The sequence below is a fragment of the Perna viridis genome, chromosome 1 (genome assembly GCF_037379345.1).
Source record: "Perna viridis isolate PV_CMFRI_1.1 ecotype Kerala chromosome 1, ASM3737934v1, whole genome shotgun sequence".
NCBI lineage: Eukaryota > Metazoa > Mollusca > Bivalvia > Mytilida > Mytilidae > Perna > Perna viridis.
The window spans coordinates 33,900,377-33,923,407 of NC_142445.1; the positions used below are offsets into that span (position 1 = coordinate 33,900,377).

General features: G+C 33.1%; 1 protein-coding gene and 1 pseudogene across 2 annotated transcripts in view; one reads left to right on the forward strand and one right to left on the reverse strand.

The window, feature by feature from the left end:
* The window catches only part of LOC148628465 (kinesin-like protein KIF2A), a 64,133-nt gene that overhangs the window by 20,245 nt on the left and 20,857 nt on the right, over nt 1-23,031 (forward strand). For both annotated transcript variants that reach the window (XM_088587970.1, XM_088587977.1), the window contains exons 8-15: nt 3,095-3,257; nt 5,477-5,567; nt 8,176-8,242; nt 8,813-8,901; nt 20,119-20,336; nt 21,040-21,086; nt 22,179-22,267; nt 22,575-22,685. In XM_088587970.1, coding sequence (XP_088444096.1) covers nt 3,095-3,257; nt 5,477-5,567; nt 8,176-8,242; nt 8,813-8,901; nt 20,119-20,336; nt 21,040-21,086; nt 22,179-22,267; nt 22,575-22,685 — 875 coding nt within the window. The remainder of the gene's footprint in view (nt 1-3,094; nt 3,258-5,476; nt 5,568-8,175; nt 8,243-8,812; nt 8,902-20,118; nt 20,337-21,039; nt 21,087-22,178; nt 22,268-22,574; nt 22,686-23,031) is intronic.
* Nucleotides 16,872-19,614, reverse strand: LOC148628466 (uncharacterized; annotated as a pseudogene).

Here is a 23,031-nt window from a genome sequence, read left to right on the forward strand (position 1 = left end):
TTCTATCTGTGGTTAAACTTTGGTGATGATATGTTGACCCATGTTGGAGTTATTGCCCTTTTTGGAGGTTTTTTTGCTGTTTTTGCTGTTATTACTTTCAAAAATCTGCTCCTCAGAAACTGCATTACAGAACTCAATGGAAGTTGGTATTTTTGTTTTTTAAGGGTATCCTAAACAAATTGACTGTTTGGATTTTTGATCTGTTAAAAAAACATTGCAGCTGTTACTAAAAATTGAACATAGGGGTCAGAGAGTAGTTTTTTGCATATATCTCCAAAATGATTAAGTTTAGCCAATATCTTTCAAATTTGTTGAAATGATTCTTATCATAATGCCAATATCTTGAAAACTATAATAGATAGAATGAAACTTTCAGTTGATGAAATGATCCTTATGATAAGTCCTACCAAAGTCTTCATGGAGTCAAAATTGTCGGACAACTGTTAGAGTCATTGTCCATGAAAGGCAAACATTGAACCAGGTGAGCGATTCAGGGTCCTAGGAGCCTCTTGTTTATTTCTTAAAAATGAGTGAAGGGTAACAAAAATTGTGTTTTTTTTAACTTAATTTTTCACGTATACGTTCTAGGTTTGTTTATAGGAATAGAAAAAAGATCAACTGCAGCACAAACACTACATTTTCATCATGTCTTTAGTGAAAATAAGTCCTGAATAACTTCAAATGTTACTCTAATGATTGCTAAATATTACCTTAACTATCAACATGTAACACTTCTCAACCCAGTACTTTCAGTGCAACCATCTGATTCACCCGAGGATTTTTGATTTACATTTTATCATTTAAAGCTATGTACATGCAAAAATCATTTCCAAATGAGTTCATAAATGGAGATCATTGCATATTATTTGAAGAATAATACTATTGCCCAGAAACTTAAATTAAAATAAATCACAATTAATTTCATTCCTTTTACATTTCATTTAACTTTGAGGTGAAACACTTTTTCAGTAAAAAGAAGTTGGATCAGTGAAAATTTCAAATAGTATAATTAATTGGAAAAAGTTAACAACCAAAGTATTAACATTAGTGCCGAAGAGTGCCTAGATTTAATGAGTGTGAGGAACTTTTTCCACACACAAGTTAAATTTTCAAGCATTCAATATTTTGGTTATTCACGATAACCAATTGATTATCCTATTTATTATCTAGATTTTCCTCATAATTTATCGATATTTTCAACATGAAATTTAGATTCTGATATTGGCGTATCGATATCAAAGTTGTAACATTTTGAGAAAGTCCAAAAGTGAAATTACCGAATTTATTATACCCCACGCAACAAAGTTGTGGAGGGTATAATGTTTTTGAATCGTCCATCAGTCCATCTTCAGTCCATCTTCAGTTTTGCAGACTATTTTTTTGAAACACTTGCAGATATGGACATGATTTTTATACCCCTCGCAACGAAGTTTCTAGGGGTATAATGTTTTTGACCTGTCCACAGTGTGGGAAATCATTTTTTTCCCCAACTTGCCATTCTGGCTAGTGGAATATTGATCTTGCTAGCCAAATAGAAATTCAACTAGCCAATTTTTTTTTGTTTTTTTTCTGTACTATTATCTGTTTTCTCTTGGATTTGACTGTCTTCTGCCTTTTTTTTTCATTCTTCAACTATCCTTTCATTTGTTTTTAAATTTATCAAAAACTTTTCCATTTTCGAATATTCCCTCCCATGGAAGTTTTTCATGTACTTTACAGTAACAAAATAAGTACTCCATTTCTGGACTCATATTTTAAAAATAAAATTATAAAATTATATAGATTCATCATTATGAAACAAGAAAATGGGTATCATTTGCTTCTTGTTCATTTTTATTTTGACAGTAAACAACTAATTTGCTAGGTAACAAATCTTAAATTACCAAGGTAATTTCGTTTGAACACTAATACAAGATTAGGACTGTCACATAGGATTTGGCGCATCCCGTTTACCGGAAATTAAAATGGCAGATCGTAAACAATGCTTTACAAGTCAATAAAATTGTGCATATCATGCCCAAATTCACTTGACATATTCCAGCTAAACTTCTTAAATGTAGGGAACATATTTTTAATGTATGATGTTAAGGGATGTTTTACTAAATAACCATGTTGGCTGGTTAATTTCCTTGGAACTTGCCTATAAAATGATGGTTGCCAAACTGACGAGCGTAAGCTAATGAGAACTCACCAAAATACACATCTCGTATTTTGGCGAGCTGGCGAGCGTTGGTTTCCCACACTGCATCCATCAATCCATCTTCCGTTTTCCGGACTTTTTATCTTAACGATAATAACATGATTTTTGGTCTATAAGTTCACCATGATAAGTTACAGGTTAAGTTTAATTTTCATTTTGCTCTGATGATTTACCGGGCCTTGAACTAAACTTAGTTCACTGAAATAACTGTTTTTCTGACTTTTTTTTCAAAACCCTTGCAGATTATGACATGATTCTAAGGTATAAAAATTCACCATGATTAGTTATAGGTCAAGTGTACGTTTTGTTCCACTGCAATGATATTTACTTTGGATTAACTAAAACTCAAGGAAATCATAGTCTGGAGTTTTTAACTTCAGAGTAACAGAAGTTAAGTTAGAAGATAAAGGTCTCAAGCCTAAAAAACACTTTTATTCCTTTTTTTATTGGGGTCCTTCTACATGTAATTCTCTTACAGTCTGGAGTTTGAAACTTTTACATGTATTTTTCTTTACTTGAGTATCCAATATGGGGATGTATGGGGTATTTGAGCGTGCTCACTAAGGTTCTTTAATTTCGCAGTGTGAATTATCAGAATTTATTTCAATGGAACATTTAATAAAACCCTACTATCAATATAATAATCAAATTTATTTCATAGTAAATGCATTAAATTACTGGCAAATGATATAAAAATATAAAAAGAGCTACCCATTTTACAGGAGTTTATAGTTTATTGATGGTCATAATTCTGAATGAAATATTTGCACTTTATTATGACAACTTGCTTAAGGATTACAGAACCCAAGAGTGCTAGTTTAAGTACTTGATTAAATCTTTTGTCTATTGTTATAAACTTATAATATATTATACAATATTCCTCTTATTTTTCAGAAATTTCAAAGAAAGATATTGATGTATTAACTATTCCTAACAAAGAAAATGTTCTTGTTCATGAACCTAAAACGAAAGTAGACCTGACCAAATTCCTTGAAAACCAGACTTTTCGATTTGACTATGCCTTTGATGAAAATGCAACTAATGAAATGGTGTACAGGTCAGGAAACAGATTTTTTTTTGCACTCTCTGATTTCTTGGAATGTTAACTTTAATCTTTTATTCAAATACTTTGTATGTTTAGAAGTGGGATTTATATGCACTAACAAATGAAAATTAATAGTAATTAAAATTACACTTACAGAAACAATCAACAAAAAACAGTAATTTGACTTATAATATGCAGTTTTACCCTAATTTGATTCAGAGTAACTTATATTGTTGAAAATTAGGGCACCACCACTAAGTGGCTTGGACCCTATAGTAATCAGTCTCTCCATCCATCGGTCTGTAACAGTTCGTGTTCTGACTGCAACGTTGTGTTTTTGGTGTAGGTATAATGAATTTGGGGCTAACATGCAGAGCACAATTATAAACAAGATTGGTATGTATTGTAATGTCCCATTTGTATCTATGTAACGACTATGCAGAAAATGTCTTCATCTTGAATAAAAGTATTTGAAACATCAGCGTATTATCTTGGCATTCCCCTGCACAAAACATTGGTGCTGTTACCAATGGAGAAGTCATCTGCAGAGGACACAGAAGTGCCGTCACACATTTGATTAACAAGACTGACCAAAGAATTGAAGAACTTTCCACCTCGGGAGATTCACACAGCCATAGATTCACTGGAGACAAAACAAGAGGTGTTGCAAAACCAGACAATCAAATCATATATAATACAGAAGTCAAAGACATGGATCAGGAGATTCTTGATATGGACAATTTCAATAACAATATGGAATAAACTATTTACAGGTACAAGGAATCACTGGAAGATGGAAACTCAAAGCAATGATTGGTGAATGAACAAGCACATTCCTCATTCCATTTTTCTCTGTCCTAAACCAGAATTCCAATCAAACACACCACCAAGAATCCAATATGAACGCTGAACTCACATCCCAACCCAGTATTGCATCCTCGCCAAGTTTCTACCATAGACTACCAACACTTGATTTCCCTAGATTTAACAGAGATATTATGGCATGGACATCTTTCTGGGATTCATTCAAGACCACAAAACACACCAACCCATCCCTTACAAATGTACAAAAGTTTAATTACTTACTGTCACAACTGAGCCATTCTGCCGAACAATGTATATCAGGATTAACCCTGTCTAGCGCAAACTACAATCAAGCAATATGCCTGTTGAAGGAGCATAAAGGAGATGAGCAGCACATCGTCATTGCATACATGCAAAACTTGTTACAATTACCCAGCCCCTCATTCACCTCACACAGTTAATGCACATTTTACAGTAGTATGGAATTGAGTATTCAAGCGCTTGAATCACTTGGATAATTGCAAGACAGTTTTGGTTCACTACTTATTCTGAAAATACTCAAGAAACTACCCATTGAAATGAGAGTATACATGACCCGTGAATTTGAAAAAAAAGAGTTGGGATATATGCTATAGAGGCCATATCAAAAGAAATGGATGTCAAGGAATTGAATTCCGCCAAGAGTTACACAGGCGTAGAGTCTACAAGCACTGCATCATTCGTCACAGGTGCTATGTCTGAACATGGTAAGAGTCAGAGAAAATTCAGTCAACCCCAGTCCCATTCTAAGCTGTCACCTAGGAAACAGAAAACTAAACAGTGCATGTACTGTAATGGAACCCATCACCCATCTGAATAGAATGAATATGACATTGGCGAGAAACAAGCTAGAATCAAACAGAAAATGATACGTTTTAATTGCTTCGTAAATCACAATGCATCAGAATGCAAATCAAAATATTCCTGCCATAAATGTAACAAGCCACGTCACACTAATTATGTAATGAAAGGAAGAAGAAGGAGAAATGTGTGGAAGAATTAAAAACCCCTGAAAATCCACTTTTAGTGATTTTTATAGTGTTCCAAGGAAATCAAAGTTGTTGAATTTGTATATATTTCACTAATATTATGCTTATAAATAAATAATTATATAAAATGGCATGGTTTACCAGGTGAGTGATTCAGGCTCTTGTGAGCCTCTTATTTGTCTTTAATATTTGGCATTAGGGTAGATCAGCTCAAGACAATTTGTCATGTACCATGGTTGATGATCTTTGACCTTGAACTTAGACCTAAAGGTCAGATCAATGATTTTTTGCATAAACACCTATTTAAATTGAACAAATTCTTTAGTCTGAAAGTGTTTAGTTTACACAGCTTTCACTGAACATGTACATAGCTAATGAGCCTGTTATACTTTCTTTCAGATTCACTGCCAAGCCTTTAGTAGAAAGTATATTTGATGGAGGAATGTCAACGTGTTTTGCCTATGGTCAGACAGGAAGTGGGAAAACACATGTAAGATATTTAACAAATATTTGTTAAAAACTAGATAAGTTTTTGATTGGTGTAGCCAAAGAAGATTTGGTTAAGGTTATGTCTTCTATCCAGTCTGCCTATCATTCCTCGCTCTGTTTAGCTCGTGAATCTATCCCTAGAATCAGGGCTCTGGAAATGGTAAAAAATGCTGGTCATTGAAAAACAAATTTTGCTAATGAGCAATGACAATTTTCCAATGTTGGACACATTATATCATTTGGCAAACCAGTGCCACAAGCAGTAGTACCATAGTTTTCCCACAACTCAGTTTAAAGACAAGGAGATGTAAAAAAGTTGTCAGTACACATGATAACCTTGATATCTTAATCGTCCATTAATAATGCAGTTCTTGACAGGGGATGCTAGGCTTCCTTCGCTTCCAATAGTTTTGCCTGGGTTTAAAGTGTATATCAATATATTATTTAGAATAAGTTGTCAAAACAATAACTTTCTTGATATCAGGATATTAACTTTGCTACTAGTAAATGGAATAACAATTGCTGATAATTGGAGTTTATTGATTATTTCTCTAATACATTGAACTTGATGTTGTCTTATCTACAACCAGCTGTTTATTCAATAACCCCAGAGGCTGTTTCGTAATTAGGTAATAGGTCAAGTGGGTCAAGTCAGGGATACGTCATCAGTTTTGCAGTTTCTTGTTGAGTTAACAGGCTATGTATTGAGGTCATCCTAATTAGTGTTTTCTTTTAAATTTCTGCAACTACTCACCATGTTGTCAGTGCCTTAGGGGACATGTTTATTATTTCCATTTGTAGTTACTGACCAATGATCTTTATTTTGATGTTTATCTATACTTTAATGTTTTTGTTTTTCATGTGTACTCATGTTGTATATTTCTTCTTTTGAAACCTTGCTTAATAATTTTTAAAAATGCTTCCCTTTTTGATGCTATGCTCACGTATGGATGTATGCCTTTCTATTTCGATATCATGCTTACGTACGGCTAATTACCTTCCCATTTTGATACCATGTTTATGTATGGTTTAATGCTTTTCTTTTTGATACCATGCTTACGTATGGTTGAATGTTTTCCTTTTTGATACCATGCTTACGTATGGTTAAATGTTTTCCCCTTTTGATACCATGCTTATGTATGGTTAAATGCTTCCCTTTTTGATGCCATGCTCACGTATGGATTTATGCCTTTCTATTTCGATATCATGCCTATGTATGGTTTATTTTCTCGTTATGTACCATGCTTATGTACGGCTAATTACCTTCCCATTTTGATACCATGCTTACGTATGGTTGAATGTTTTCCTTTTTGATACCATGCTTATGTATGGTTAAATGTTTTCCCCTTTTGATACCATGCTTACATATGGTTAAATGTTTTCCTTCTTGATACCATGCTTACGTTTGGTGAAATGTATTCCCATTTTGATACCATGCTTACGTATGGTTAAATGTTTTTTCCTGTTTTGATACCATGCTTACATGTGTTTTAATGCCTTACTATTTTATTATCATTCTTGCCTTGTTATTTTTAATATGCTTTAATATATTAGTTTGGCTATGTCAATTCAAATTTTGGTGATTATTAAAAATAATTTTAATAATAATAAATACAATTTTTCTCTCATTTCCAGTTTCATAGTTGAGTTGTCCCCCTTTCAAGAGAGACATTATATACATTGTATTTTCAGCTGCAGTTGTTTAAGTCCCCATTTGCCAAAATGTAAATTTTGTAAATAATTAGTTTAGTTTAATCTGGTTTGTTATTCTATAAGTATAGTGTCATGAATTTCATTGAATATAAAGGTTCATACATGTACATGAGAAAAAGTTGTGGGCTTGGTTTAGTTTCAGGTATTATGTTGAAGCTACACTGTGTTCGGTCATTTATTCACCACAAAACAAAGAGCATTGTTGAAAAACATAAGTTTGCTTTCAATGATGAAATACAGTATTTGAAACTTTAGGTGCTCTGTGTGTTCATATTTATATATGTACATGTAAATATGAGATTTGGGTGAAATATGGTATGGCAATGTTGTTGTTCTTTACACAGAAATAGAGTAATAAATCTCTTTTAAATTCTGCTGCGAGGTTCCACATTCCCAAGGGTTGGTTGGCATTGATTTTTCAGGTTATGACTGAAACCATTTATGAAATAAGGAACAGGAAGGGGACACTTTGATTCTTCTTAAAAGTCAAATCGTAATCAAAACTTGAAGCTGTATCAAGCTTTAATGGTGTGTCTACTTCCCAGATGTCCAATTTGTTCAGGATTTCAACTTTTGCAGTCATATCAAGCTGTGCCCTTAGAAGTATATTAGTTAGTAGTGGTTTTAGATAATGAGTTGCTATTTGGTTTTTAAGTAAGATCAAAGTTAAGTAATAGCAGTTCAACTAATTTACAGAATGAACATGTACTTACATCATGAGAAAAAATTGTCTAGGCTATATGATTTTGCTTTGAATTATAGATTGTATTACCTTAAAGTCATTCATGTGCCTTTCAGTTTAGTAGATTCCTGTAATTTTATTTAAAAACTAAGAAAAAAAAACACAGAAAAAACAAAAAAGACAAAAAATTGATTGAAAGTGACAATATTTTCAGACCATGGGTGGCGACTTTTCTTCCAAAGGACAGCAGGACTGTTCCAAGGGTATATACTGTTTAGCAGGTAAGTTCAAGGCATAAATAAAATCAGATAGGAACACAGATAAACTGTATGTTACAACTTACATTAGTTGCAATTTGGTATTCTGTTCTGACTGATATGAAGCCATTGAAGGGGTCATGAAAGAGGTGTTTTCATATCAATCTCGTTATTTGATCTCATCATCCATACTTGTCTCCGCATCTAGCCAATACTCCTAACCTCAATCCAATTCAAAAATATATTGAATTTGTTGTATGGCACCTTAACAATTATCACAGAAAGTGTACATTAAAATGTGCAAATGTAACATCAAATTCATGATTTCATGGGTGAAAGCATTTAAAAAATTTACTATACATGAAAAAAGTCATTGCATGAGTATATGGTAGTATACATATGGCTCTGCCAAGCTCGTGCTATATATAATATGACCATATTTCCCAATATTCATTCTATAAATCCTGTAATACAGGATCAGTATGACAACATCCATTAATAATAATGTAGTATTATTGATGAAATGATTCTGACTATTCAAAAACTGGCATGAAAGTTTGTACATTATATTTAATTGTTGTGTACCTTTTACAGCCAGGGATGTGTTCAAATTGTTCCATTCGAAGTACAAGAAAGCAGATTTATCAGTGCATTCAAGTTTCTTTGAGATATACAGTGGCAAGGTTTGTATTCAGTTAAGTCATATGTTTTTATTTTTGAGCCATTCGGACTTGTAAACTGCAAATCTAGAGGTAAGCTGGGATAATTCTGGGATACGGAGTTAACACATTTATTTTTAAAATGGTGGGCTGTCAAAGTTACCATGTGTTTCATAGATGCTTGATTTTCTGAAATGCCCCATCAGACTTCTGTTTAGTGCACTTGCTTCAGTAAAATTTGTGTTTGTCCTTAAACATTGACATCGTTTTGATTAGACTGGTTGCATATTGAATCACTCTTAGTGTAAGACAGCACATTTCAGAAACCAGTTTCCTTTTAAAAGACTTTAATTCATGTTTTTGTTTCAGAGTATGGTTCCAATTTTTAGCTCACCTGGCTGAAAGCCATGTGAGCTATTGCTATCACTTGGTGTCTGTCATCATCGTCATTAACAATTTTTCAAAACTCTTCTCCTCTGACACTACTTGACCAGTTGGCACCAAACTTGATATGAATGTTCCTTGGGGTACATAGAACTGTCGTGGGGATTTTTAATTCATCGAAAAACATGGCTGCTGTTACTAAAAATAGAACATAGGGGTCAGACAGTAGTTTATTCGCATATATCTCTAAAACGGTTAGGTTTAGCTAAATTCTGGCATGGGGTAAAAGTGTTCATCAGATGAGATCTAATTGCGGATAAATTTTCCTTTTAATCTGTTAAACCATGTTGGAGTTATTGCCCTTTTTTTTTTAACATTTTTTGATATTTTTAATTTTATTTCTTTAAAAAATCTTCTCCTCTGACATAACTTGACCAATTGAAACCCAATTTGGTAAGAATGTTGCTAGGGGTATCCTGCATAGAACTGATGTTTGGATTTTTAGAAATAGAACATAGGGGTCAGACTAGTTTTTTGCTTATATCTCTAAAACCGTTAGGTTTAGCCAAATTCTTTCAATAGCTGGAAGGATCCTTATTATTTAGACTACAAAAGTCTTCAGGGATAAAAGTTGTCAGACGATACCTTGTAAAATTTATTGTCCATGTAAAAATGACCCTTTTTTTGTTTTTTTGTTTTTTTTTTTTTTTACAGTTTTCAGTCAACATCTTAAAAACTATGATAGATAGAAACTTTCAATTGCTGAAATGATCCTTATGATAAGACCTATCAAAGTCTTCTGGAGTCAAAATTGTTGTACAACTTCTTGTTTAATTTATTGCCCTTGAAAGGCAAAATTCAACAAGGTGAGCGAATCTCTTGTTAAATTCATGGTATGATTTCATTCATTATTTAATATAACAAATTTCCAAAACATCAAGACTCGTCTTGTGCATTGTTATAGTTATTTAAATCTATATAATTCTATAATTAATAAAAGGTTGATAAAATTCGGTAATACATTTTCCTGTAAATCAAATGAACATGCCACAGAAAAAAAAAATTGTGTGGATATAGGTTTTTATAGAAGCAATCAAAATGAGTAAAGGCAGATGAGTTTGAAAGCTTTTATTTTTGCATGATCATGTAATCTCCTTACAAAGGGCTAAGTTTAAATTTTCCAAAACAAAACTTAAGGAAACTACACATAATTTATTTTATTATGTTGTTTGTTATATAAAAGTGAATCTGATTTAACTGGTAATGATCGATAGCACCTTTTCCTTCTTTTCGTTTGTTTCACAGTACCCCTGAAGACTTGTTGTCCCCAATGATGTGTCACAAGGGGACATGGAAATGCCATCACTTGGTGTCCATCATCTCCGCCATCGTCGTTAACAATTATACAAAACTCTTCTCCTCTGAAACTACTTGACCAATTGAAACCAAACTTGGTATGAATGTGTTCCTTGGGGTATACTGCATAGAACTGATGTGGAGATTTTTGATTCGTCGAAAAACATGGCCACCGTTACTAAAAATAGAACAGGGGTCAGACAGTCGTTTTTCACATATATCTCCAAAACCGTTAGGTTTATCCAAATTCTTTCAATAGCTGAAATGAATACAAAAGTCTTCAGACTCCTTGTAAGAGTTATTGCCCTTGAAAGGGGAAAAATGCCTTTTTTTTTTTTAAATAGTTTTCAGTCAATATCTTGAAAACTATGATAGATTAAAAGAAACTTTCAATTGTTGAAAAGATCTTGTGATAAGTCCTACCAAAGACTTCTTGAGTCAAAATTGTTGGACAACTTTTTGTTTAATTTATTGCCTTTCAAAGGCAAAATTCAACAAGGTGAGCGATTCAGACTCCTGGGAGCCTCTTCTTTTGTAATGCTTTTACCAAATAAGTTTTTTTTTGGTATGTGGCCTTATTATGAACAATTACAGATTAAGTTCTACTTTGGTTGTGATTGAATGATTTTTACGAAAGTTATGGCCCTTGGATTTGTTTATATCTCCATCTGCTAAACTTGCAACTTTTCTGTTTGTCTACTTAGTCTGTGGTGCTTCCGCCATGATTGGTTGAGAGTAATTATGGAATATTTATGACCGGATCTAAATTTAGAAGTATAGCATCAATATACATATAAATGGAAACATAGCATCAATTTTAAAAATAAAAACAAGGCTTCATGTAAGTGGAATATCCTTGGCATCATGTGATCATAATAACCAATAAACAATGAAGACTGTTACACAATATGTAATATATTACCATATTTTCAAAATGTTGGCATTTGTTTATTGAACTGAAAATCCCTGTCTGCCTTTTTTCAAATCAAATTCCAGATATCTTTACATTTTTAGAGTTAGTAGGATCATAGACTAAGGTTTTTTATGAGCACTCTCAAAGCAGAATTTTGTGCAATATTGTTTCCAAACCAGTTATTGTGTAAGTCCTTATGCTTAAGTGAGTCAAAAACTAATATTGTGTCTGTCCCAAGTGATTAGAGTTCAACATGCTCGGGTCCAATCATGCTGTGTTCTGCAAAGCTCTTTGTTTATTATAATTTTATAATCAGATTTTCAAGATATCAAAGCCTTAGGGGACAATTTTGACAATGTAGCATTTCAGCATATTCTTTCAAAGTTTTAAGTAGGTCAATGAGTGCCAAGGCTACATCCGTTTTCAAAGACCCAGATGTAGCAAAAAACATTGTCTACTATGCATGATAAATATGTTGTCGTACCAGCAGACAAAGCCCAAAACAACATTGTTTTTGTCTGCAAAACGTCTTGCATCCAATGTTAATTGTCAGAGGTAGACGTAGAAAATAAAAACAGTGATAAGACCTATACTGCTACCACACTCTCCAAAGAAGACATTGTGGAAAACCATAAATCTGTGCTATCCTCTTTTGGTCTCTCTACCAAGGACGATGATTGTGATTTACCGTCTATGTACTGGATTCCTAAACTCCACAAGAATCCATACAATCAACGTTTCATAGCTGGATCTGCAAAACGTACCACCAAACCTCTTTCAAAACTTTTTAACTTCTATACCCACAACTGTCACAGAGGGTCTGCAGTCCTACCACAACACTTGGTACTCAAGTAGTGGTATTAATTCAATGTGGATCCTGAAAAATTTGAAAGATCTTTTGAAGACAATCAGTTCAAGACTATTATCTGAATATAATAGCATTAAAACCTATGATTTTTAACACTGTACACTTCTATTTCCCATACTCAGTTAAAATCCCGACTTAAAAACATTATACATCGTTGTTTTTCCAAAAAAAGATGATACACCTAGATACAAATATATAGTTCTTGGTAGGGATTCCTCATACTTTGTAAGAACTAATTCCAAATCATTTTCCAAACATACAGGGGAAGATGTTTACAAAATGCTGGAATTTTTAATTGACAACATATTTGTCCAATGTGGTGGACATGTTTTTCAACAAATGGTCGGCATTCCAGTTGGAACAAATTGTGCTCCTTTACTAGCTGACCTATTCCTTCACTCTTATGAGGCTGACTTTATAGCTGATCTGATCCAAAAGAAAGAATATCATTTGGCTAGATCCTTTGATCTCAATTTCCGCTATATAGATGATGTATTATCTTTAAACAATCCTAATTTCGGGGATTTGATACATCGCATTTTATCCAAAAAACTTGAGATAAAGGATACTACAGACACTGTGAAGTCGGCCTCATATCTTGACCTACACTTAGAAATAGATGGTAAAGGAAAACTATTGACCAAACTTTACGACAAACGTGATGACTTCTCATTCAAAATTGTCAACTTTCCTTTCATCTGTGGCAACATCCCTTCAACACCTGCGTATGGAGTGTTCATATCACAACTCATACGCCAGAGCTTGCCGAAACTACGCAGACTTTTTGTATCGTGCTAGAACTCTAACAAATAGGCTTCTGGAACAGCATTATGTTGCTACAAGATTGAAGTCATCACTACAGAAGTTTTATGGTCGTCATCATGAACTCATGGATCGTTATGGTGTATCCATCTGCACTGTGAAAACTGATTTATTCAACGGGTCATAGTATTCCTTTCCTCGTTTGTCTACCCTTGACTTGACTTTTTATGAGCAACTCAGTAGGTGTTTCTAGAAAAGCAGAGGGCCCTTACCCTGCTGGTGCACCTGGTCCATGCTCCCAGTTTTTAGTTGAGTCCGAATTGCTTATTTGCTTTTGTTACTTTGTATGTATGATTTTAGTTACTTTATGTTCTTTGTTGTGTATGTCTGTTTTCCATGTCTGGTCTTTGTCAAGATCAGCCACCTGATATTCAAGTAATCACAACAACCAAGTGTCTACAGGAAAATTCAATGTCATTGTTGTTGGCATCTGTTAACTTTTGTTTTTTTTTTTTTTACTAGAACTTAAGTACAACTTATTCAATCTTTTTGAAATTTCAACATATTGTTCCTAATGACATGACAGAGGGCTAAATAGTTTTTACAGGTTTGTTGCCCCACACCTTTTAACAATAAGGGGCTAAAACAGTTGAAATGGGTGTTATAATTATAATTGTTAGAATTGATGGGAAAAGTTTTTTGTTGATCTGATTTTTATGATTTTGTTTTTTTTTAAGTTTTTTTTAGGGTAGGGTATCTTAACTTGTTTTGGAGTTAAATAGATACAAAATTTTGACCAATTTTAATCATACTTTGCAGAAATGATGTATGCATGAGTTTCTTCAAAAGATCCACTGTAGGTTCCATTTGATAAAACAAGATGACCACAGGACTATCTCAGCCTCTGATTAGCCAATTATCTAAGATCAGCTTTCTTAAACCACATGTGCCAATGTTTTGAAACTTGATTTGTTTGATGACCTCAATGCCCTCTACTTATGATCCACTTTTTGTGTGGCTCAGATGGCTGCGGCCACTCAAAAGTTACCATTGAGTCCCTTTGTGGAAGCTTATTTTTGCCTGTATCCCTGCTTCTACTTAGCCAATGGTGCCCAGACTTCACAAAAATAATGAGAGAGACAACTTTAACATGGGATAACATTCTGGTTCTGCTTTATTAAATAAGATTGCCACCAGAGTCTATTGGCCATTTTTCAAAAATCAACTGCACTGAAACCAGAGATATTTTTTGAATAATGGATTAAAGACCAATCTTGTTTGGGTAAAAATTGTAGAAATGATGGCTGTTAGACTTTGTCTTTGTCTCATATGTTGTCAGCAACAACTTGCAGGATTGTTATGAAACTTAATGTGGTGCTAAATTACAATATTGGAATGTGCATATTGTCATGAATTTTGTAGTCATATTTTGTTATTGTGTTGTCAACAAAAGTATATAATTGTTTCAAGTTGGGAGTTTTAGAAATGGCCACAAATTGTTTGTCAAAAGTCTCAAGTCTATCCCTCATTAAAATTGTGTCCAATATGAGTTTATGTCCACATCAGTCACTAAATGTAAAGGATTTAACAAGCTGCAGAAGATATTAGTCCAGTTAGGGGTCATGTCTAATTTAATATATATAGCTATGGTGCTGTCATCACTTGTTTCCATTATATTCTAAATTCACCCTGTTCAACCGAACATAAAATATTTATGTGCATAACTGCCCAATTTTCAAGGCAAAGACCTCTCACATACTAATAACCATTATCTCATATATAGGCATAAATAATCAAAAAATCATATTTGATTTTGTCAGGCACGGTGACCATGCTAATTTATTTTCACATATATAACACATATCTAATAAATGCTGTGTCCACAAATTGCACAAAATAGTCCAGAATTATTAATTTTCGCTGAAAAGTCCTCATAAAACATACACTGGCTGACACAATCTATAAATAAACAAATGTTATCATTAATATAAACTTATAAGAAATATATATTATTGAAATGTAAATATGTCTACAATATTTCTATCCGACGTGGTCACCGCCCAAACCTCGATAATTTAAAAGCGTGCCAAATTTCTTTATATACTGCCCGTGCATGGCAAACCGGTTCATATCAAATCTTAACAATAGCCTGAACTATGAAAATTACTACGTGTATAGCACATAAATATATTTATATTCTAAATTCACCCTGTTCAACCGAACATAAAATATTTATGTGCATAACTGCCCAATTTTCAAGGCAAAGACCTCTCACATACTAGTAACCATTATCTCATATATAGGCATAAATAATCAAAAAATCATATTTGATTTTGTCAGGCACGGTGACCATGTCGATGTACAAAGAAAGCTGCTATTACAAGCCAAGATTTTGTGAAACTAATAAACGATTATTCAAATCCTCTGAAACATATCCATCTTTGGCTTGGTTGGATTTCCAGCAAACGTGCATTTTAAATAACTATCTGAGATTCCATATTTTGCTGCCATTGTAGCACCGCCTGATCGGAAACTATGCAAACCAAATTCTTTTTCGATACATCCAATTTTACTTAGAGCTTTTTGAATTAGCTCTCTAGCCCGAGTATAAGATAACTTTTTATTTTTCGAACGTAATATATAACTATTCGATTTTTTTCAAAAAAGATAAGGATCTAAAAATATACATATCTGAATCCATATCAATATCTGCCTCTGTCAAAAAAGACTGTAATATTTTGACAGGACAAAATGAACTACTTAAACTTGAAATGTAAAAATTTTTGCCTTTTCTATAACAGTCAGTTTTACTTTTTTCTATAAAAATGTCTAAATACTTCTCTGTGAACGAAATATTTTTAGCCTTAATATTGCAAAGTTCATTATATCTGAGAAAACCTGTATAAGCTAAAGCACACATAGATAACAAGCGTAAATCTTTAAGTGTTCTTGAAGGTTTGTTGTATACATTAAAAAGTTTTTTGACAATATCTGGGCCTACTGGTGTCTTTTTCTTAATAGGTCTAGCACGTATACACTTGGATGCATCAAGTATGCTTCTAACAATATCAGAGTCGCATGGATTATTGAGACCTGCTGTTTGATGTGCCCATTTTATGCCATAAAATGCTGCTTCTACTCCACTTAAGTGATTACTAGTATCTATTAGATGAGGCAAATATAAACTCACATACAATTCACTGCATGGAAGCACTGACGATATTTCTGGATAGCTCTTTGTCCATATCAAAAATCGTTTAAAAGAACCATTATATTTAGAAACTGTTGTTTTGGCTCTTGCATCTAATACTGTAGCTGAGAGTTTTTGAAAAAGAATTTTCATCTGGGGATGTGTAATGACTTCTTTCTGTGTCCAAAAACCAGATGAAAAAATTTTCTGCAAAACAGAACATTTTTTTTTTTTTTTTTTTTTTTGCTAGTAAATAATGAAATATAATTTATAAAAATTACCTCTAATTGGCATAAATCTCATAATGGCCCAGTGACCATAAAAATAAAAATTACAAGTCCAGTGACCATCCAAAGCAAATGTCCAGTGACTCTCAAATGTGTACTGTCCGTTAAAAAATCCAGTGACCATAACACATTTCAGTCCAGTGACCATCAGTCCAATGAATCTCATTAATCCAGTGACAAAAATAAAAACTGTTTTCCCGTGACAGTAACTAATCTGCAAATAGAACCACATAATTAGATATTTATAGCATTTAATTTCACAGCTAACACAGTACCCTTAAAATCTCCTCTGGCAAAAATAGAATTCTTGTTTTGACCTGGTACAAAAATTCTATTTGTCTCATGGAACTCCAAAACATATTGAACAAGGTTTATATATAAAATTTTCATCGAATAATAGAGGCCAAAATGGCGAAGAAGGCCACCTAGGCACTACTAGTGTACCCACAGCTTTGCATTTAACTAAATGATTTATCACTTTAGATACCATAGAAACAGGAGGTACAAGCCAGTTATTGTGTCCATGCCAGTTACTTGTAAATGAATCAATATTTTCTGAACCGGGATTCCAATATAAAGAATTATATCTAACTTTTTATTGTCCATATTTGCAAACCTATCAATTGTATGAGGACCCCATAAATTATTCATAAAATAAAAAAATTCAGTAGAGATACCCCAATCATCAACATCAATAATTCGACTTAGAAAATCTGCTTGTTTATTTTGATCTCGTGGAACCCACTTCACATATAGCGAAACACAATTAGCTATGCAAAAATTGTAAATAAAAAGTGTCAGACTTTGTAGTTCTAATATTTTACTACCCTTCTCTATAACACTGACGGCATTCTGACTGTCTGTATAAAAAGTTACAGTGCTGCCATAAATTAGATCACAAAAAGAGCTTAAGCAAATTTCAATTGCGTTAATCTCTCTCCATGTAGAACTTTTTACCTTTTCTGAAAATGTCTAAGATTTGTACATGACATGTGAAGAGTTTTGAATGAAACCTGCTGCACCTGTATCACTTGCATCGGAAAAAATACTATACTCACTTTCTTTGGCTAACAGAGGGACCGGAATCAACAATTGAAGATTATTTTTCCAAAAAACAAGTTCAAAAGCTACATTACTAAAAAAATTAATGTTAATAAATTGATCCCAATCATCACGTTCATTGATCGCTGAAAATAAAGCTCTAGTCATAATTTGTGTAACATTTCCAATAGCTGGTGTAAGGGAAATAACCTTCCCGCAAATTTTTGCGAGAGTTCTTATTCTAACCTTGTTAGAACTAGCTAATAAAATGCTTATCAGTTGTTGTAAATCTAAAATTTCGCCTCAGGAGTATGCAAAACGCATTCTTGTAAATCCCATATAAATCCTAACCACTGAACTGTAGAAGAAGGAAACCAGATACTCTTTTCTTTATTAGGCACAAATCCAGATGCAATTAAATCAGATTTAACAATATCTGAATTTAATTTACCTATTGCACAGTTTTCTGCAATACCAAATCCATCATCCAAGTAAATGACTATTTTTATGCCCTTTTTTCGCCAGTGCGTTACCAATTGTCTGACAACCTTAGTAAACACATATTCGCTTGATTTTAATCCAAAAGGTAAAACAGTGAAAACAAAATATTTTTCAATATTTTGAAACTTCCACGAAAAACCTAAGTATTTTTGACAAGGTTTAAATATATCTATATGATGGTACCCTGACTTTAAATCAAACAAAAAACCAACAGAATTAGGTTTTACATACTGTTTTGCGACCTTCCAATCTTCAAACTTAATTTTGTTTACTAACACCTGTTTATTGACATGCCTTAAATCCAGAACAAGTCTGTGTTTACCGTTAGCATTTACCGATACGGTCAGTGGGTTTACTACGTGCGGTCTGTTTGACACTTCTTTTACCAAACCACCTTTAACTAAATCTAAAATAGCTTCATTTACAAATTCAGAATTTTTAAAAGCAGATTTGTTATTTTTCAAACATACTGACTTTGCTCCTTGTAAAAAAGGAATCTTATAACCTTCTTCTATTATATCTAAAATGAAATTTGAAGTACAAATATTATTCCAAAAATTAACAGATAGTTTTAATCTACCTTTAACATCTATATCTGAAACACCTTTTTCGTATTCAAAATAAGTGTCAACATTGTCTACTTGAAAAGTCTGTTGATATTGCTCCTTATGAAGTAGATCCTCTGGGTACTCTGCTCTTGCTTTGTCTGCGACATTCCCATACCAATGTCCATTAAATCCGCAGTTGTTGCAGATGTCTGAAGGTTTTGCTTGGCTTTCCTGGCCTTGGGCTCCGCCGGCAGAAGCCCCTGTACGAAAGGGCTGCAGTTGAAAGCTATTAGTGCCAGAATTACCCACATTATGTACTTGTTGGGATGACGAACCTGCCGCCTCGGCTGGTCTCTTTCATGGAATTGATTTCTTCTCTGCCCTTGCCAACTTGATTTTTTCTTAACGGCTCTGTTACCTGCTGCACTAATACGCTTTTCATCTTCTGAATCGCTAGCAAGCTCATCAGATATGTATTCATTTACTGTTTGCCAACCACCCTCCGACTTGTCTGCTATCCTAATGTGTTTGTTCCTTTTCGTTAACAAATCCTGTGGATCCTTGATATATCTGACAGCTTTTCTTGTACGTCCTTGTTCAGTACAAGAAACAGCAGAATCCAGATTATCTAGAATATCCACGTTCAGTTCAAACTGGACTCTGTTCCCTTTGAATTTGAAATTTGTTTCCGACTTCTTGACCTTTTTTGCTAAAGAATGGGTTGACTTGTTTAAATTCTTTTCAAGATCGTTTATCTTATTGTTAGTGTAAGTCTTAATGAGCGAGAATAAATCGGAATTTGACAATTCTTCTTGTATGATACCTGTTGAATCTTTATCTAATGCTTGGTCTATATCTGTATTGGCGTCTTTTTCGCTATCTGACATCTTGTCTACAATATTTCTATCCGACGTGGTCACCGCCCAAACCTCGATAATTTAAAAACGTGCCAAATTTCTTTATATACTGCCCGTGCATGGCAAACCGGTTCATATCAAATCTAACAATAGCCTGAACTATGAAAATTACTACGCGTATAGCACATAAATATATTAGTTGGTTTTGTCTGTGAACTTGAATCCAAACATGAGGTTATTCAGTACTTGTTGATCAAAGTCAAACAAAGTTTTATTTGGCTAAATTTTAACCACACTTTAGACTACCATGAGATAAATTGTCATTTTTATCATAATCAAATTATGAGATTTGTTATTAATTGTATAAGGTTGATGTTTATGGTCATATTTATCTGTTTTCTGTAGAACATTTTCAGTCTGTATTTCATGTGAAAGTGGGTCCAAAGAATATTTGAATTATTTTATGTGCTCTAATTGCCCTAAGAATATTTTAAATACCAAATATATATGTATGTTTTTGGATATAAATTTCAGGTTTTTGATTTGTTAAATAAAAAAATAAAATTAAGAGTATTGGAAGATCACAAAGCTCAAGTTCAAGTAGTTGGATTAAAAGAAGAATCGATAGACTCAGTTGATGATGTGTTACGGCTTATTCAACATGGCAACAATGTACGGACATCAGGACAAACATCGGCAAATCAACATTCTTCTAGATCACATGCTGTATTCCAAATAATTGTTCGGAAAAGGTAAAAGAATAGTGTTATTATTAGTTTCATTATGATTATATCCTTCTACCTTTAGCTAGGAAAATTTTATCATTCTACTATTTTTAAATTAGAAGATGATGTTTGGTGTTAAGCATTTAGAGGACCTATCTTTAACCTTTCGCTTAATATGCATTATAAATTTACTATTACAGATGTAATACAAACAAACAGTATTAATACAGAAAGGGGTAGATTCACTAGATCCTAATAATGGACCTGCAAATCCATCTACATTTGAGAATTTCTTTTATGAATAATGTTTACTTTGAAAAGCAGTAGCCTAAAAATTGTTATCATTCTATTTGAAATTAATTTGAATTGAAATGTGTGTGATCATAGAATTGTAATAACATGATCATGGGCTCTGTAAGGAAAATAGTGATTTTTTTTCCCATTTTTTGCCACTTTTCAGTGAAGTTTTCTGCAAAATTAAAGTTGACTACAGACAATATTTTAAGTTCTTTTTCTGTGTTTATATCTTAGAAAAATACCTCTTTATAATTATTTTTGATTTTGTTTTTAGAAATGTGAATTCTTGAAGGAAATATGCAAAAATGCAAGAAATAAAAACAAAGTCAGTAGTTTTATTAAGTTTGCAAAGCTTGAAATGTACCCAAGTATAATTGAATCTACAGATAGATAATCAATTCATTGGATTTAACTATCAAATTTAACTTTTCAGGAGTAATGGTCGACTACATGGAAAATTTTCATTGATAGATTTAGCAGGTAAGACTGATGATGTATTTTGTTACATTATTTCTAACCTCATCCAACTTGCCATTTCATTCCAAAACATTACTATAGAGGGCTTTAGGTCTGCTGTAATCATGTTTTCAATTGTTTTTGTTATGCCCCCTTAAAGAAATGAATGGGGGTGGGTTCGTTTCACTTTATTCCATGCATGCTTACTTCTGTTTAAAGAATCTTTATGTCAGCTCAACTGTCCAGAGTACTTATTTCAAATCAGGTTTAAGCTTTAGTTCAATGAGATTTATCATATTTCAACTCGGTCATATATCCTCTTCCTGTTTATCAAATGTCTGTCTTTATTGTATTGTACTTAAGTTGTGTAATGTTTTATCTGTTATAACTAAGAAATGTTTCCTACGGTTTTATATTTGTTATGCAGCTTTAGGTGATTTCTTGTATTGTGAGTTACTTATTATCAGTGATGTAATGTTGATGTAGCCCTGATCTTAACTCAGAATCATCTGTCCACATTGACATAAAATTATTATTTTGTTATGGTCCATCAAGTGGTGGAGAGGGAGTTGCAGATATGAAATATTTGTATGTAGCTTCCTTCCAGAGTCCATTGCAAGGTCAATATTACACCAATTGAATTCCAGTAATAATTCTGAGAAATAAAGTCAATCATGTGTAGAAAATTGCCGCCAATTTTCAGACATCAATCAGTGGGGTAAGTAGGTGTTGAAGATAGGCCCAAAGAGAAATACAAGAGAAACTGTGTATTGACCACCTAGTACCAACCACTTTGAAGTACGAAATACATTATTAAACAATCTATCATATTTAGACAGCCACAAGTTACCCATACCAGTTGTTGTACACTATATATATATATGACTAGGCTAAAGGGCATTTGTTTAACTGTTTATTTTCTTCCTCACTCTTCACTTAAAAAATTGTCAGGCCTATAACACTATTGTATATATGACCCAGACTTCAGACCTTTGGGCTGTACATGCAAGGGGTATGTGGTGGATACTTTCAGACCTTTCACTTTCACTTTCACCAAGATTCTCACTGGTTTTTTTTTTAAACTTTTAAATGATGTTTACATTTTTACATTTCCAGGGAATGAAAGAGGTGCTGATACATCAAGTGCAGACAGGCAAACAAGGATGGAGGGAGCTGAAATAAATAAGAGTTTGCTGGCATTAAAGGTATATTTCATATTAAAAGATATTTATGTGTGTATGTATGTATGTATTCTAGTAATATATCTTCTTTGTTACATTTATCTAAAATTTTACCTTGACATATGGATTCATCTTAAGATAATTTCACAGAATGTTTGGTACACATTGCTGCTTTTCTCCATTGTGATAGAAGACAAAGATGTATCATGATCCCCACTTCTTTTTAATTATCACATTTTTGTTTCTTAATGGTAAGTTAGAAAGTGGTTCATCAAGTCTGTTCATACAACACCATGTTCTCCAGCTGTTAAGCAGAACTCTTTCTTTGCAGGAATGCATTCGAAAGCTTAGTCAGAAAGGTGCTCATCAGCCATTTAGAGCAAGTAAATTGACACAAGTTCTCAGAGATTCTTTTATTGGAGAAAATTCTCGGACTTGTATGGTGAGTCACTGTTTTTTTTTTTTGTTTTTTTTTTTGAGGTCTTGATATACAGTAAAACTTGTCTGAACCAAACCCTCAATTAGTTTGATAGCTATCTAAACCAAGGCATCTTCTGAAGTCCCTTGATTTCCATGTCAATATATTTTTAACTTGTAAAAATTGAACATTTGCCAAAAGCAGACAAAAGATTTAGTCCATAAAGGGTTTGGTCTATAGAGGCTTTACTGTGGTTCACTGTGCTAGAATAAGTTACCAATAAAGGGTAGTTAACAATGTACACGGTTATGTAGATATATGTTTTGTAAGATAGGAAAAGAGCAAAGGTACAATACCTGGAACATCAAAA